General features: G+C 40.3%; 1 protein-coding gene across 2 annotated transcripts in view; it reads right to left on the minus strand.

Annotated features, from left to right (window-relative positions):
- Window positions 1-569: 569 nt before the first annotated feature.
- The window catches only part of si:dkey-240h12.4 (death-associated protein kinase 2), a 24,086-nt gene continuing 7,608 nt past the window's right edge, over window positions 570-17,047 (minus strand). For both annotated transcript variants that reach the window (XM_048229742.1, XM_048229743.1), the window contains 11 exons: window positions 16,830-16,993; window positions 13,789-14,010; window positions 11,379-11,517; window positions 10,876-11,005; window positions 7,823-7,871; window positions 7,188-7,214; window positions 5,791-5,943; window positions 5,097-5,142; window positions 4,757-4,846; window positions 3,611-3,697; window positions 570-3,029 (listed from right to left, as the gene is read on the minus strand). In XM_048229742.1, coding sequence (XP_048085699.1) covers window positions 2,949-3,029; window positions 3,611-3,697; window positions 4,757-4,846; window positions 5,097-5,142; window positions 5,791-5,943; window positions 7,188-7,214; window positions 7,823-7,871; window positions 10,876-11,005; window positions 11,379-11,517; window positions 13,789-14,010; window positions 16,830-16,891 — 1,086 coding nt within the window. In that variant the 5' untranslated portion in view covers window positions 16,892-16,993 and the 3' untranslated portion in view covers window positions 570-2,948. The remainder of the gene's footprint in view (window positions 3,030-3,610; window positions 3,698-4,756; window positions 4,847-5,096; window positions 5,143-5,790; window positions 5,944-7,187; window positions 7,215-7,822; window positions 7,872-10,875; window positions 11,006-11,378; window positions 11,518-13,788; window positions 14,011-16,829; window positions 16,994-17,047) is intronic.

A 17,047-nucleotide genomic window follows, 5' to 3' on the forward strand; every position in this document is an offset into this window, starting at 1 on the left:
ACCTGAAAAAATAGTCTTCCGAGTGATTATTCTGCAATAGTGGACTGATTCTGGATTCCTCTATCGTTTAACTGAAGGACTCCTGGAAGTGTTTGAAACTTTCAAACGCAGTATCCAAGTGCAAGTCAGAAGTAAGTCCAGGAATGTTTACAGTCTCGACCACCTCATGTTCAGTATCACTAACAAATCACCACAATTGACTGTACAAACCGCACGCGTAAATTCCAGTGCCAACATCCTACATCTGTTGCTCGTGCACTGATCTGTGGTGGACGTAAATGACCACGCCTATTGGCTCAGATCACGCCTATATTTGCTGCTTTCAGGTGCTGATTAACATGCTAGCGTGGCACTGGCTGTTTCAACGTGAGTGGAAGGAAGGTCGTCTCACCCTGTAGCATGAAAAGAAAATAACAGCTCGGAATCAAGAATAGAAGAGAGTGTTTGTGTTTTGGAGGTTGCCATGAGCGCGTTAGGCTCAAAGACATCAGTCATGATCGACTAAGTATTTCAAATAGAACGATGACAATATGTTTGCCAATCAGTCACAGAGTATGGCTCACAGATGATCATGTTTCCAAACAAATTATTTAATGGTTAAACATACAAAGGACAAACCGCGTGCGTAAAGCAGTAGGCTAACATAGATTACATGTCCAACCAATAACATACATTACTAAAAACACTTTTACAAATACATAATAATACTTCAGTGTTGCTGTGAATAAAACAAACTGCACCGTGTTCCATTATCAGACACAATTATGCATATCTGAATCACCTGTGAAGGTGATGATACATGAGGCAACTTTTTGAGCAATGTTGCTGGGCAACCACAAAACCAGTTCCATTTATTCTGATTGGATAATCATGACAATTTGCCCACAGATGATTAAAGTTCTCCAGAAAAGAAATGGATGCCCAATATCATTGGGAACGTCCCAGAACTACATTTATGGGAACATTTCTCAGCAACGTTGATCAAAAAGTTGCCTCATGTATCATCAGCTTAAAAGTTTCACCATTCCTATCCTGTGAAAAGTCGTTTTCCTTCCCTTACAAAAAAAGAAACCAAGTGTCAAAACTGCAGTTGTCAGAATATCAAAATAGCCGTTTTAGAGGAATTATTTGCTGTTCATATGCAATAAATAGCCTGGGAGAACCCAGACAAACCTGTTAGCAAAGTGGTCTGGTGTTAACCAGCCTATGCAAGAAATGCAATATTTTGCAGATGAAAATAAAATACAATACTACATTGGACTACATAGTACTGCACTTTCCTGTAGAAATGCAATATTTTGGCCATGAAAATATTATTGTACAGAACAGTACTTCAAACTGTAGTTTTTCTTTTTGTAATGGGTTAGTTCCCTGTCATATAATCTTTAACATTAACATGCAACCTTTTGCTGTCTCAAAAACATGCTGTATCAATCACCTTTCATATCAGACAACAACTACATGACTAAACATTACAGTGATGCTTATGGCACACAACCTGACAAGACATAAAATTAATATCATGGTGCAGCTATTACTAATACCCTTCCAAATGGAAGTGATCCCAAATCTGATAGGAAGACGTAAAATTCCTGTTCAAATCTAGATGAAATGGCTATCCTATGAGAAGTCAGCTTTGTTTCTCTGCCCCTCTCTTACTCAGGAGAGGAGTAGCTTGTGGTGCAGTCAGTGTAAACCGTGCAAACAACACAACATTTCTTTTTTTTAAAAAGCCATACTGCTAGTACAGCAAGAACCTGCTAAGAGATCCTGACATAAACTGAAAAAGATAAAAACCTATGATGTTTAATGTATGTAGTTATATGTCTCCGGATTTTTCCGGCATATTCATGCCGCTGTCCATGTTCTGCAAATTAAGCACATAATCTTTACAATGTACATGGTGATCAGAATTAACCGTTGGCTATCAAATCATTCTGTGTTACAAATGTTACAACTGTGATGAAAATATACTTTAGAGCTGAGGATAACTGACCATACACCTTCAGCCAGACCTCAGCACGGGTGGGATACAGTACGTCCAGTGACGGAAGCATGCATACACTGCACATGACAAGCATGTTTATCCAGTGAGGGCACAGGGTTAAAGCCAAAAGCGTGCATGGGGTAAAAATCCACCCCATTCCAGAGCTACCATTCTGTATCAAAAGTTTCAACTCAAGTGTGCTATCTTCCACTAAGAGACAGTGTTCCAGCGTGCAACTCACGAGGCTTTTCCAAAGAAACGTCTTCACAGTGAGTACTTAGATTTCTCCAGCCTCCTCTCTCCTCTCTTCTCTTCATTGGACTGCTCTTTGCTATAGTCTCTGTTCACAGGGGTGATGTGATACTATCCTTCACTTTCACACTGAAAAGCACATATGCATATTTATACAAGACTGCTTTGGCAGCTGAGGTTTGCATGCTATACACATGCATTGAACACTGTGCAGTTGTCTACGTAGATTCTAAAGTATTCAGGAACTAAAGGGACTGTCCTTAAAAAATGGACATCCATTAGTTTTTCCTCTTCAGGAGAGATATATCGAGGTCAGGCTGTTGGACTGTTGCCTTTATGAAAAGAGAACGCTGTTCAGACTGTACTGGAAGAGTCGACTAGGCAGCTAGCGCTAACGCATCAAATTTAACTTTGGTGTTAGTGGCTAAAAGCAAAGAACAAGTGTTTTGCGACAGGGAAAAATGTGTTTTACTGATATGTATTATTAGCTTGGAGGGAAAGTTCATCACATCTCCCAGTTAGGCTTCATCTTGCTGAACTGATGTCGGCGGGCACTCTGTACTGGTAGAGTCTGCCCAGTTGGAGAATGGAGGTACCTCCAGGTACCGGGCTGTGTCCCTCTCGCTCCACCTACTGGTCAGGATGTCTGGTGCGGGACAGGGAAAGGTCGCGCCTGCCCCCCTCTGGTGGTTTTAGGAACTTGGTGGTTTTAGGAACTGCTGCTGAGTCTGCGACGGAGGAGTGAAGCAGGTTTGGTTTCGGTGTCCTCTTGGTCACTCTCACACTGTCTCTGAAGGGGAACAGAAACACACAGTTACAATCATGTTTGTCTCTTATCTCCAGATAGGACCTATTTTCAAGTGAACTGAAACTTTCCCTGATGCCTCCTCTAAGCACTTACCTGGAACATGATTTCAGTTGGACTGAGTGACATAGATGGAAGTCTAGTTGAGCACTTTCACATCTAAAATATCTCTCCACAGAATAATCTCCCCATTTTTCTACAGTTGCCCTCAACATTTAAACACACTCAAATAAGTACATACCATCTCAATAGCTTTTAATCTGTTTATGTGGATTCATTTTTTGTAATGTAATGTAGATGTGCACAAAAAACTCTCCACCGAAACCCTTCATTACAGTTTTTGGATGAATGAAAACAATAGAACTTGTTTGAAAGACAGTTATGGTTACAGAATGGTTACAGGTCAGTGAACCCCTAAAGGGGTTATAGAGTGCAGTGTGAAGCACGAGTGTTCCAAGTGAATGCAAAAAAAATAAATACATATTTGGGTGTGAATAGGAGAAGTCTAAAAGTGTTACTAGATGAGTTGCTAAGTGAGAGTGTGTGTTTGGGTGGGGAGTTCTCACCATCTCTTGCTCCTGCAAGGCGCTAGTCTTGCAATGTAGCTGCAGACGACAAAGCCGGTTGCACGCAGACACCATGTTATAAGACATCTACAGGAGTACAGAGAAAAGGAATGAGGAGATGAGTGATAGAGAGAGTGAATGAGGAGAGGAGTGAAAGAGAGAGTTAATGAGGAGAGGAGTGAAAGAGAGAGTGAATGAGGAGAGGAGTGATAGAGAGAGTGAATGGAGAGGAGTAAAAGAGAGAGAGTGAATGAGGAGTGAAAGAGAGAGTGAATGAGGAGAGGAGTGAAAGAGAGTGAATGATGAGAGGAGTGAAAGAGAGAGTGAATGAGGAGAGGAGTGAATGGGTGAGAAGAGAAAGGACTTGAACGCACATGTGAAGACAGAGTAAGGAGAGCGACAACAGAGTGATCATTTCATTAAACATTTGCAAAGATTTGCACCCAGTTTGTAGCCCGGAGATTCCAGACCTCGGTAATCTAGAACGATTAAGGGTCTGGCCACAAATAATATAATGGCCCAACTTCGAGGAGATCCAAGCGCAGGCATTTGAAAATGCATTTGAAAATGGATAAGACTATGCGACGACCAATGTTTACTGACTGATTCCGGACTTTGACGCAATTGGATAACTCGCCTTTGCCCCGCCTATATCAGATACACCGATGTGATTGGCTCATTAGTCATTGCCAGAATATCTCGCAGAGACAATTCAAAAAGTGATTGGGGGCTGACTAGTGTAGTGTAATACAACGAACAACCACAAGATGGCTCTCTCTGACTGTGAGCCTGTTGGATACGGATGAGTCATCTCTGCAGAGGGAACACAAACAGACCCTGTGTGAAAGTGGAGTTGCTCTCTAGAGAGTTCTTCTTCTGGTCTCTCAAGAGTTGTCTTATGTTTAAAACCATACATGGCGGAAACATCTGGTTAGCCATATAAACCAGAGGAATGTTTAAAACAAGAGATTCGAACATTTTAACTGAACCCAGCAATAGCTGAGAAAAATGAGAGTAACAAACTCATATATCTGACTCACACCCCACGTAATGTACTGCGGAGGTGTGCACGGATACAAACACATAAAGACGAACACGTGTTCCCATGTATGTAATAATAAACATAATACAAACAAATACACACACCTTCCACTTCCTCTTGGCATTGAATTTCTTGAAATTCTTCATGTTGATGGAGGAACGGTTCCGCTTGGCAATTTGTGTCCTGGTCAGAGGCTGAGACACCAGGAATGGGGGGGAAAACAGGTAAAACAAGTTAGACATTTCCTAGTGTACCACAATTCCTTTGATGATTATTTCCTCAAACATAATTAAAAACAAACATATACATAGAAACACACACACACACACAGAGACATATACTTGTGTTCCCACACCACTGACATGCCAACCACACACATAAAGCATTTTTAATATACTCACAGCATCTCAAATTCATTATACAGTATTACCCATAATGCCTTACCTTAATCCATGGGTGAAGTAGACAATCTTCAGCTGTCATTCTTTCCCTGCACAGATACACAATGCGTTACAGAGATATATAGGTAGACAAAGATATAAGAATAACAAAACAGAGATAATATACTAACCTGCTTACCAAACAATGACGTTTGTCTGTGTGTGTGTGTGTGTGTGTGTGTGTGTGTGTGTGATAGATCGATAGATAGATATATAGATAGATAGATATAGATAGATAGATAGATATATTTTATTGCCACACAACAATGTTGGTGGTAACTGTTTACAGAAAGTAGCTCAAGCCAAAGAGGGTGAAAAGAAAGAAAAACTAAGCAGAATAAAATAATAATAAATAAATAAATAAATAAATAAATAAATAAATAAATAAATAAATAAATAGTTCAGATCAGTTCTGTCTTCAGGAGTCTGAAGTGTCTTCCAGAGGTTGTGATGAAGCGTGTGTGTATGTGTGTGTGTGTGTGAGTGAAAAAAAAATACATTTTAATATTTTTAAGGAACACTAAGCAAAAACTCTATCCACTTTTTACAGTGTTTGTTCTTCCTCGTTTACACAGATATCACAATGTATCATCAATTAATCTGTATTTCGTATTGCAGAATCACTGTATTGTGATATTCTTGTCATCATCATCATCATCATATCATAATTGTGTTTCTAAAAGCCCAGGAGGCCTTACTTCTGATCCTTCACCAGGAGCTTCTGGATGAAGTCTTTGGCCATGGCGCTGGTCTGACTGAAGTGCTGGTCGTCAAACTCGTAGACCATCCCTACGACGTTGCGTAACGTCTCCTCATCAGTGTACCCTTGGAAGGGGGAGAGACCACTCAGTCTGAAAAATAGGAGGGGTTGTTTTTTGTACAAACCTTTTGCCATACTGTAGTGTTTAGGTGCTATAGAGTAGTAGCATCCATGTGTCCAAATGATTGTCATTTTAGTTTGTTTAGCCACACTAGTGATTGAAAATTAGTGAGTGACACAAGTCATGTATGAACAGTGAACTCTGTGCCTTTAGTTTGGGCATATACTGTGACTAACTTCATAATTTGACTTGTTCATGCAGTTTATGAGTAAGCAGGGGCTTCTCATTGTTTGTGTTGAACAGAGTCTATCTGTTTTATTCAGTCATAAACTTATTGCAATTTCTTTTGCTATTTGCTGAATGAAAAATGATGACCCCTACTTCATGAGCTTACACAACATTCAGTTTATTATGTGTAATTGTATCGATGTGTATCAACATAATCCACTCAAAATCTCCACCGATTCTTAACCAACAAACCGTCAACCAACACTAACTAACCAGAGGAACCTGGGACTGGGACTGGGACTAGTGACAGGGACTGTCAAACAGAAAGCTAATCTGACAAGACACCCCTTTTTACTATCAATTTCATTTTTATTGTAAATAAAAACTATCTACTATCTACTATGAGCTATGTGTTTCAAAGCTGCACTTACTGTACATGACCTTTTACATTCTCTGTTTTATATTCACCTTCGTGTTATTCCACTGAAGATAACAAAACAAACGTATATACACGTTTGCATGGGAGGGGCATGGTTGGATAACTCTATTTGCCTACCGCTACCTTGGAAACTAGCCTTAGAAAGACACACCCTAATGGCAATGTTTACAAACCAAAAAGCCCATCCATACAACTGGGAAGGCATTTTAATAAAGCTAAATGACAATGCAGAGGACTCTTCCAACCAGGAAAACAATAGCAGAAATAAATAATACTGTAAACCATATCTTGAATCAACATCATTAATGAAAACAGGAAACAACGCTTCCTCAGTGGGGAACAGGAACCCGTCCCTCGGTGAGATCCTCCCATAGGGGCTGACCCAAATGGAGTGATAGTGGGGTCTCTTTGAGTCGGATAGTTTAAAATGGATTCCCCCAAGTGAGTCATGTGCTGCATGGACAGCAGAGAAAAAGAACGCTTGCCCAGCTGAGCTCAAACGCGCACACATATATATATATATCATACACACACGCACACACACACACACACACACACACAGAGAGAGAGAGAGAGAGAGAAAGAGAGAGAGAGGAGGGAGACTCACAGAATGTAAGTGATGACGCCCATGCTCCTGGAAAACAAACAGAGAGCAAATAACTGATACATTTCCACAGAACCACACATGACGTAAAACATACAGAGACAGATTGCCTGCAGCGCCTGATGGATGCGCTTAGCAACATGCTGGAGAAAAACATATCAAGCTGTTCAGCTACAGGCCTTTTTCATGCTGGAGCAGTGGGGAAAACAGACCAGCCAGTCACTCTCTACAGTACATCATTTATCACTACATTTATACATACATAAATCAAAACATTCATGCATGTCTGATACTGTGCGGAAAGAATATGACGGTTTAACCGAAATTATTTGGTTTATCCACGTTGTCTGACACAGATATATGCGGTAGTGTAAACTTAATGAGCACATTAATGCAAATGTATTCACTGACATGCAAATACTTTCACACACACAAAACTGCTTCAGGATTGTTGATCAAGTCGGAACATGTCTGCATCATAGCTGCAAGGCAAACACTCAAGGGAAAGGCATCCATGTGTGAGTCACTCTCTACATTTGGGCATTTGTGTATGTGTGAGCGTGTGCGTGCGTGTGTGTGTGTGTGTTCGTGCATGCACACACGCGTTTGTGATCGTGTTTATGTGGTACAGTACTCACCACATATCGGCCGCTGTGCCCAGTGGCTCGTAGTTAATGACCTCAGGAGCTGAGAGAGCAAAGAGAGTGAGAAAAAAAAATGAGAGAGAGAGAGAAAATAAGGTTTACTGTTCCGCAAACAGTAATGTAAGAAGAACTCAACGAGCCGAGGGGGAATTCTTAAAAAAAATTTAAAAAAAACAGAACGTCGCACAGATAGGACCTAACAATGCAAGTCTTTATGGATTTAATTTATTCTAGGTCTCAGATAGAAAAAGGGTGGTGATGGCATTAAACCAAAACACCATAGCTGCTATGCGGTCAGCCTAGCCTATTGTAAAGGTTGTTAGTAACTGCTAAATGAACAACCATAATGTATAGCTCTGACAATGGAAGTGCAGTTAACATGCTGTTGAAATTATGTTTACCAATGTAACGGTGTAGTTCTGCTATTGACTTCAGTAATACAGGCAGTTCAGAATGCAATGCAGTGCAATTGATTCTGGGATAAATGCCAGTTTATTTTGGCTGTTGGTTTTGGTGCGTGTGTGTGCGTGTGTGTGTGTGCGTGTGTGCGTGTGTGTGAGCGTGTGTGTGTGTGTGTGTGTGCGCGCGCGCGTGTGCATTAAAATGTGTGTAATGGGAAAGGGCTAGTGTGTCAATGTGTAGCGTGAGATTGGGTACCACTCTGGTGCAGTCATTGTGCCCAGATACACCAGACAAAATTGTAAACTGGATTTGAAAAACAAAATGCTTTCAGACTTTTGAAACAGAAAGAAGTGTGTAACAAAAATTGTAAAATACTTGTGAATCAGACTCATTCCTGTATATGTACTGTACATGCTGTGTATTTCCTATGTTCATTTATTTATTCATTTTGTACACATTTGTATCAACTGTCTATAAATTCTGTAGTTTTAAGTTCAGAATTGAGTGGAGGACTTTCTAGACACCTCTGCTTACTTCCAGGTGTGATTGACTCTTTGTCTATAGATACTAGGTTTGCAGGAATGGAGGGGTTTTACACCTTCCCATTCCCATTGTGGCTTAGCTGCTCCAAACTCTAGATCTATTAGCATAACATTTGGCCAGGTGCAAGGCGGGGTCCTTTTGAAACCATCCTGGTGGACCTGCCCGTGTGACCTGTACATTTAACATTTTCATACAGAGTTAGAACAAGGTCACACCCCCCATTGTTTGTAACATACTTAAGTTCAGAATATTCCCTGTTTTTGTTAGAGATACTGGTGAATCCCTTGGGAGAAACTTGTCTCTTTCCTTTGATGCACACCAATGAAAGAATAAAGCTTGTTTCTTGATTGACCATCATCCAGACTGAGTTTCCTACTGACGGTATACTACTACTGCTTCTAAACACCTCTGTTCTAAATATTATTAAGTGATCATAGTAATTCTGTACAGTGTTTCCCGCAAAATTGAATTCCATTTGTGGTGGTAGGTTTGCAGAGTTAACTTGAATGCAACAGTTTTTAACAAATTAGCACAGCGTGGTTATGATGCTAACCAGATTTAAGCACAATTTAGTACAACCTGGAAAATCATTGTGTGGTGGTCAGTGTTGATAATGTGGAGGGCCGCCACAAATAAGTCAATGTATGGGAAACACTGCTGTATGAAATCACTGAATGAGCCATCCTTGACAGTGAGACTTGGCCCTCTCTGAGGATTAAATAAACAATGACAAATACAGAAAGAGGAAGAAGGAGAAGCTTTAAATATCTGTGATAATCTTATAGTGTTGATCCTCTTCCTGTGGCTGCACAGTAAAATGAGTAGAGTTCAACAAAAACATAAAAATGCAAAGTCAACAGTACGTCACTCATCTCTGCTGTAAGTGTGTGGGAATCACAAGCCTGTTTTAGTTATTATTTATCTATTGGGTGCTTGCTGTACACAGACAAAGCGGGAAATCAAGTCAAGTCAAGTCAAAGTTTATTATCCCACAGGGGGAAATTAAGTTGCAGCCAGGTATCAAGACACACAACCATGTCAGTAGATTCAATTTGTGATTTCATCTGATGTCATAAGAAGCTTAATCAGCAGAGCCTCTATGATTTCCATGCTGATATGAATTGTTTGTGAATATCTAGATATACTTTGAATACTTTTGAAAACAGGCCATCGGTTCATTGTAAGGCATATCAGTAGATTATTCAACAGAAAGCAAGGCTCTGCAAGGATTTGAACTTGCACTTTACTTACTTGCTGCTCAATTATATGACATTGTATACTGCTGTGACTACTGCTGGACTGGTGTTTAACTAGGCATTCCATTATTTATTCTATTTATTACATTTTTAGGTTTATTTAAATTATTTTAACACATAGGATTACTTAAATGTTATGTATGCTGCTGGTTCTGAGTAACACATTTTGTTCTTTCATGTGTGTAACATGTGTTGTATGACAATAAACTAAACTGAACTGAACTAAACTGAACTGCTTTATGTCATATAACTGAGTCTTACACACGGAAGTAAAAAGTGGATGACTCATGATGAAACCAGCTTTGTAAAATACCCCTCAGGGCTACCTGAGTAGTCTAACAAAAAGCATTGAAGATCACTTTGAGATCGCAAATTGAGAAAACATGAAAACATCTCAATTTGGTTTCATTCAACACTGCTGAGTAATAACTTTATAGTATTTATAATATATAATGTAATGGTTATAATATGCACATTGGTATCTAGGCTTTCCAAAAGGCTCATATGGCGATCGGGCCAGAGAAGCATCTAGCCGCTGTTGGATTTGATCAGCAGTCATTTCTAATCAATTAACAGTGAGTCTCGTGGTCCACTCCTTTCATTTCCCTCTCAACCCAAATTGCAGAGTCATTTCCTACCCTTACTGTCTCCATGGAAACCAATAGACCTTTACTTTTTTTTGGCAAGCCACAAGCACAAAGACAAACTTGTACATGCACATACACGCACACACACACACACACACACACACACACACACACACACACACACACACAGAGACAAAACTCATTTTGACATCGTTGTCTGAAGAAGGTGATGTGTTGGTGACTGGACAGCACCACTTACCTATATACTGGGGGGTGCCTCCCATGCTCCTATACTCCTCCCCTTGGATGAAGCGGTGGGCCATGCCAAAGTCTATGATCTTGACATCTGGATTGGGCAGGGTATTGCTCAACAGCATGACGTTCTCTGGCTAAGACATATGAGGACACACACACACACACACCACTATGAATGAATAACAATGAACCAAAAACTGATGTCTACATAACATACTACTGTATGTGTAACAAGACAAACTAGACAAAGTAATCAGTACTACATTATACTATAATTAATAAATCAAAAAGGCTATAAGGAAGCATTACAAAGCCATGTGTGCTTTAAGAAGCCTTCTGCAAATACTCCATGAAACCATACTATATATCAGGTAATTAATATCCTGATATTTATATTAGAAAATAACGAGTGTGCTCTACATTATAAAGTCCAAGGGAACAGAATAAGCTCTGCTGGACATAGATGCAACATGGAGTGGACGTTGGCGGGTGATGTCGAGGGCAAACCTTGAGGTCAAAGTGGCCGATGTGTTTGCTGTGCATGTAGCTCACTCCCTGCAGGATTTGTTTGAGGAACTCTATGGCCTCCGTCTCCGTTAAACTCTCCTTCTCGGCAATGAAGTCAAACAACTCCCCTCCACTGATACTGAAAGATAAGGGGGGGGTACACATAAAAGGGAAGAAAGAAAGAAAGAACGAAAGAGAAAGAAAAAGAAAGAAAGAGATCGCAAAGATTAGTGTATAAAATGGAGACTGACGCTAAACACGCAACCATAGCCAATGTGTTATTACCATGACTGTTACCTGGTTTCACAAGGTTCTACGTGTGACAGGAAGGATCACCCTTCTGTGAATTGAGCAAACTTACACACAATGCTGAAACAACTGAATGAAAAGCCCCTCTGACCTAATTCAGCCCAACTGTAGAGGAACCACCAATGGCCTCACCACAAACATATGACCTCAACTGACCAGCATGTTGCCCAGACTTAACAGGCGGAACTATCTCTCTTCTGGCATCAACTCATGCTGTAATATAAACATACCTAATGCTGTAAATGGCCCAATTTAACTGGTGTGATGTAACACATTAAGAAGGCTGCCTTGCGACCACTCTGACCCAACTGCCGCACAAATCTATAATTAAACTCTTCATCCGTAACGCTGGAGAGATGTTGTGACAGTAGCTAAGAGAATGTTCTCCGCTAGATATCAGTGTTGCTCCTGGCCCTTGACCTCTCTTCTCTCCGGCAATCCTTTCATCCCTTTCTCTTCCTCTTTTTCTCATCTCCTGCTTCCCTCTTGCCAGCCGGCCAGTCTTTACCCACTCCACTTCCCTGCTTCTGTCCGTTCCCTATCTGTCCATCTTTGGGTGGTTGGCCCTGTGTTCTGCCCGGAGTGAGTCCTGTCAGTCACTCTGCCGCCACCTCGGGCCTTTGCCTTTCTCTTTCACTTCATCAGCCCTGCTTTCACTTACCTGTTCCTCTATGCCCATGTATTTCAAGCAAACAAGGAAGAGACTTTCATGTCACTTGTTTCAACACAAAATGTTTAGTAATTAGCTGCCTTGTTGCCAGTGTTGGGTCAGACTACTTTGAAATGTAATCCATTACAGAGTACAGACTACACACCAATTTTTATAATCAGTAACATAATCCATTGGATTACAAAAATAATGTAACGTAATTTGAATACTTTTGGATTACTTTTGGATTACTTCAAAATAAAAAAAACTCAAAAATGAAATACATTTAATAAAAAAGACAGATCTTACAAATACATTGAAAAAAAAGACAGGGCTTACAGATAGCAAGCGCCACTTGCTGCAAGGTAATGCTGGGTTGAGCGAATGGCCCAAAGATTTGTGTTGTGGTGCTATTTCTGCTACTTTATGGTACACATGTAGCCCCCACTTCCCCTTTTCAACACAAATTGTGTGTTCATGTCTAAACCTCACTCCTGATCTGGGTCATAGCACCAATGCCTTGTGCTGATTTGCACAGCTCAGCCCTGCACTCGTCCGGACTCGAACCCACAAACCTTGGATTCAGGATTTAGAAAGTGTTCCTTGCCCCATTGAAAAAAGTATTTTGAGTATTTTCAAAATACAAAAATACAGTATTTTATTTTGATACATTATGGCTACAGTATTTTGTAGTTTATTTTGATACATTTAAAAAGAGGGTATTTGGTATTTTATTTCAAAATAGGCTATGTCCTGATGTATCTTTGCCCATCCCTGTATGTATTGAAACACATAAACAAAATGTAATAAAGTAATCTTCGACAATGTAACTATAATCGTGATTACACATTTTTTCTTATGTAATCTGGTCTGATCATAGTTTATAGATTATAATTATACGTAATCCAGATTACTTGTAATCAGTTACTACCCAACCCTGCTTGTTGCATTTCATTGGAAATGAAAATGTTTCATATGCTGAATTTATAGATGTGGTGAAGACCAACTCTAACCGCTTATTGAGCAGAAGGTGCATCTGTACAGGATTAAACAAGTCTAACCACTAATTTCAGTGTTAAGGTCAAGACTACACATCACTCTTTCATATTCACCCTCACTTACAGTAAATTCCTGTGTATTAGCTGCACTGTGTATAAACTGCAGGACAGTGTTTTATGCAAGTAAAAAAAAAAAAAACATATTAACTGCCCCCGTGTATTAACCTCATAGCTGAAGAAATTTTGCAAAATCAATGTACAGTAGGCTATAAACCGCGGGCTAATACTCAAGGAAATTATGGTAATTACACAAACCAATATACATAAATAGCAACCCCAATCTCTCTCACTAACACACACACACACACACACACACACACACACACACACACACACACACACACACACACACACACACACACACACACACACACACACACACATGTGCACTCACAGCTCGACGATGAGGACGATCTCAGCCCTGCTCTCGAACACGTCTCTGAGGGCCATGATGTTGTAGTGCTGCAGCGCCTGCAAGACCTCCACCTCTCTCTCCACACTCTTTCTTTCCATCCCCAGGCGGCTCCCCGCCCCTCTCCGGATCTTCAGGAACTTCCCCGCCCAGCGGGCCCCAGAGGCACGCTCCCGCACCTCACGCACCTGCCCGAAATGACCACTGGAGTGGGACGACATTTAACATTTAATTCCATTTGTTTAAACAATGTGTGTTCAATCTCCTACAATGTACTATGTTCAAGGTAGGTAACAGGCATTTTTTACACTAAATGTAAAGTAGTATCATTCTAACACCATCTAAAGTAGTGTCATTGCAGTGTGTGATATTACAAATAATATCTACACTTATTACACGGCTTTTCACAAGGCAAGTAGAACACTACATTGACTTGAATGGGATTTCCCAAAGTTCTAGCGGTCATTATTTCCGAGGAAAGGACCTCTGAAAAAAATAATGACCGCAGTCAATGGCAACGGAGTTTGTGCTTCTAATTCAGGTATTTCATATCACTACGCAAGGACTGGAACTTATATGTATAGGATAAATGTTAAACGTAAAACAAACACCATGCTATAAAACAATGTTTTGAGCATTAACAACTGGGAGGTAGAGGACACTAAAATGAAGCCTGGCTACAACCTGTTAAACCTATACTTTCAACTGTCTCACTTCCGCTATTGAGTTATGTAATTATGCAGCTACTTGCGCTAACTGCAAAGTGAAAGTTGAACAACTCAACCATGATTTCACTTTCAAAATGTGGGGAGAGAAGAGAAATATTGTAGCCTGTGTGAGCCCAGACGAATCTGTGAGCACCTTTCTCTGTGTATTTGAATTTGCTCTGGCCATCCTTACATTCAATCCCAATCACCAAAACACAGGAACAAATCACAACTTCTTGAAATATGTATTATTATTCAATACAACACAAAAATGTCTGAATTGTAGTTCCACAGTGGTTCTTGAAATACAATAATTAAGTTTTGGCAACCCGATTGATGTAATTTCTTGAATAATAATAATTAAAAAAAAACCTGTGCAAGTCCAAACCATACTGCATACTTTCAATACTATGCATAATATTTCATGATGTTTCAAGTTGGAAGCATTTGATGATTCAACTTGAATATTTCAGTTCTTCACTGTCAAGTTGAAATTACTCAAAAAACCACAGTGAAATAGGTTGACTTTTTAGTAATGAGTAAGTAAAATCAGATGATTTTTTGTTTACAATGAAAGGATTCGGTCAGAAGTCAATGCATCAATTTAAATTCGCTGGTTACTCCCCTTAGAAATCAGAGGCGAACTAAGGGCCCTATCTTGGCGATCTAAAACCCAGCACATAGCGTATTCTTATCATGCCGCAAAGCGCATTCCTATCTTACATTCGAGTTTTTCACAATTCCCTTCTCTTTTATTACACAATGCCCCAGGGGTGTGGCAATTAACAATCTAAGATGTGGTCTGGCGCATTATCTAAAAATCGCTATCTTGGTCTATAGCGAAGTGCGCATATGAATCACAGCTGAAGATGCAGTCACAAGATGTAAGCAGCAACTCCTCTGCAGAATAAATGTCCTTAGGTTTTTATTCAGTCATTCAAACATTATTGGGGTAAGTGTTGCTTTTTCAGGCTATGTTTTCGATGGTAACCCATTGTCAATAGTGAAAGTAATCAACTGTGTATAACTGTTTTGTTGTTGACTATGACACCACGGTGAAGTTAGTTTCACTTTGCCTATGAGTTCAAATAATAGACCAGTGCAGATGCGTGTAGGTTATACTCTGATAGGTTTTAGTAAAGCATGGTTTAGTGGAACACCTGTTCCATATGGTCTCGCATATAAGTATATATACTTTTTTGATCCCGTAAGGGAAATTTGGCCTCTGCATTTATCCCAATCCATGAATTAGTGAAACACACACAGCACACAGTGAACACACAGTGAGGTGAAGCACACACTAATCCTGACGCAGTGAGCTGCCTGCTACAGTGGTGCTCGGGGAGCAGTGAGGGGTTAGGTGCCTTGCTCAAGGGCACTTCAGCCGTGCCTACTGGTCGGGGTTCGAACCGGCAATCCTTCGGTTACAAGGTCGAAGCACTAACCAGTAGGCCACGGCTGCCCCCAAATGCAAGCAGATTCCTTCAAATGCGCCACTGACTATCAAAATATAGATGCGCTGTTTGAAGTTGCGCTGCTTGCTGTTAAAGGGAATGACAGATGTCATTCTCATTGTAGGATGTTACGCCCAAAACACACCCATGACTGATTAAAAAATATAAGACCAACCTGGTAACACTTTACTTGACACTATCGACATGAAGACATGACAATGTCATGACACATGAACCCTAACCCTACCCCTACCCCTAAACCTAACCCTAAGTTGTTATGATAAAAACCGAATGTCACTTAATAATATAAGCGTCATGTCATAAATGTTTATGACTTGTTTGTGACACATTCATGACAGTGTTATGTCACTCTTATGTCGATACTGTCAAGTAATTTGTAACCACCAACCTTTTTGTGCCAAACCACCCCCAATGTGGACTGGACTAACCCCTAAATTTATGTAAGCTATTCGCCAGTGACCATGCGTTTAGATTCTAAGAATTGGTCTGGTGTCAGCCAGGCTAGAAATGTTACATAAAAGGAACACATCAACAACTGGTTCATGGCAGGTTGTCTGTGTTTACAGAGAACATGCAAGGTTAAAACAGTCATTAAACAAGATAAGCAAATCCTCATGTGTTAGATCTGGCAGCCAACAGACTCCTACAACTCCCACAGCCTCAAGGCTGATTTTTCATCAGTACGTTGACTCAAATCTGCACGTACATCATACATACAAAATGTTCACACACCAAGATATGTTTTGATTGTATATAAAATAAACCTCTGAAATTTAAGTACCGGTATAATTCAGTTTACTATACCAGGCTATATTATACCATTCAAATCTAAGTCTCTTACCTGCCCAACACCTCGCCGATCTCGTACAGGTCCTCCACATTCTCGAGTTTAAAGACAGCCATGACGCCCTCAGGTGCTCTCACTCCCACACACTCAGGTTGAAGTATCCCCTCTCTGCTCTACTGCATCATGCTTACACAGGAAGAGGCCCCTTTTGGTTGGCCCTGAGGGAAAGAGTGATAGAGAGAGAGAGAGAGAGAGAGGAGAGAGAGAGAGAG

This window comes from Alosa alosa, chromosome 20, assembly GCF_017589495.1.
Source record: "Alosa alosa isolate M-15738 ecotype Scorff River chromosome 20, AALO_Geno_1.1, whole genome shotgun sequence".
Classification (NCBI taxonomy): Eukaryota; Metazoa; Chordata; class Actinopteri; order Clupeiformes; family Clupeidae; genus Alosa; species Alosa alosa.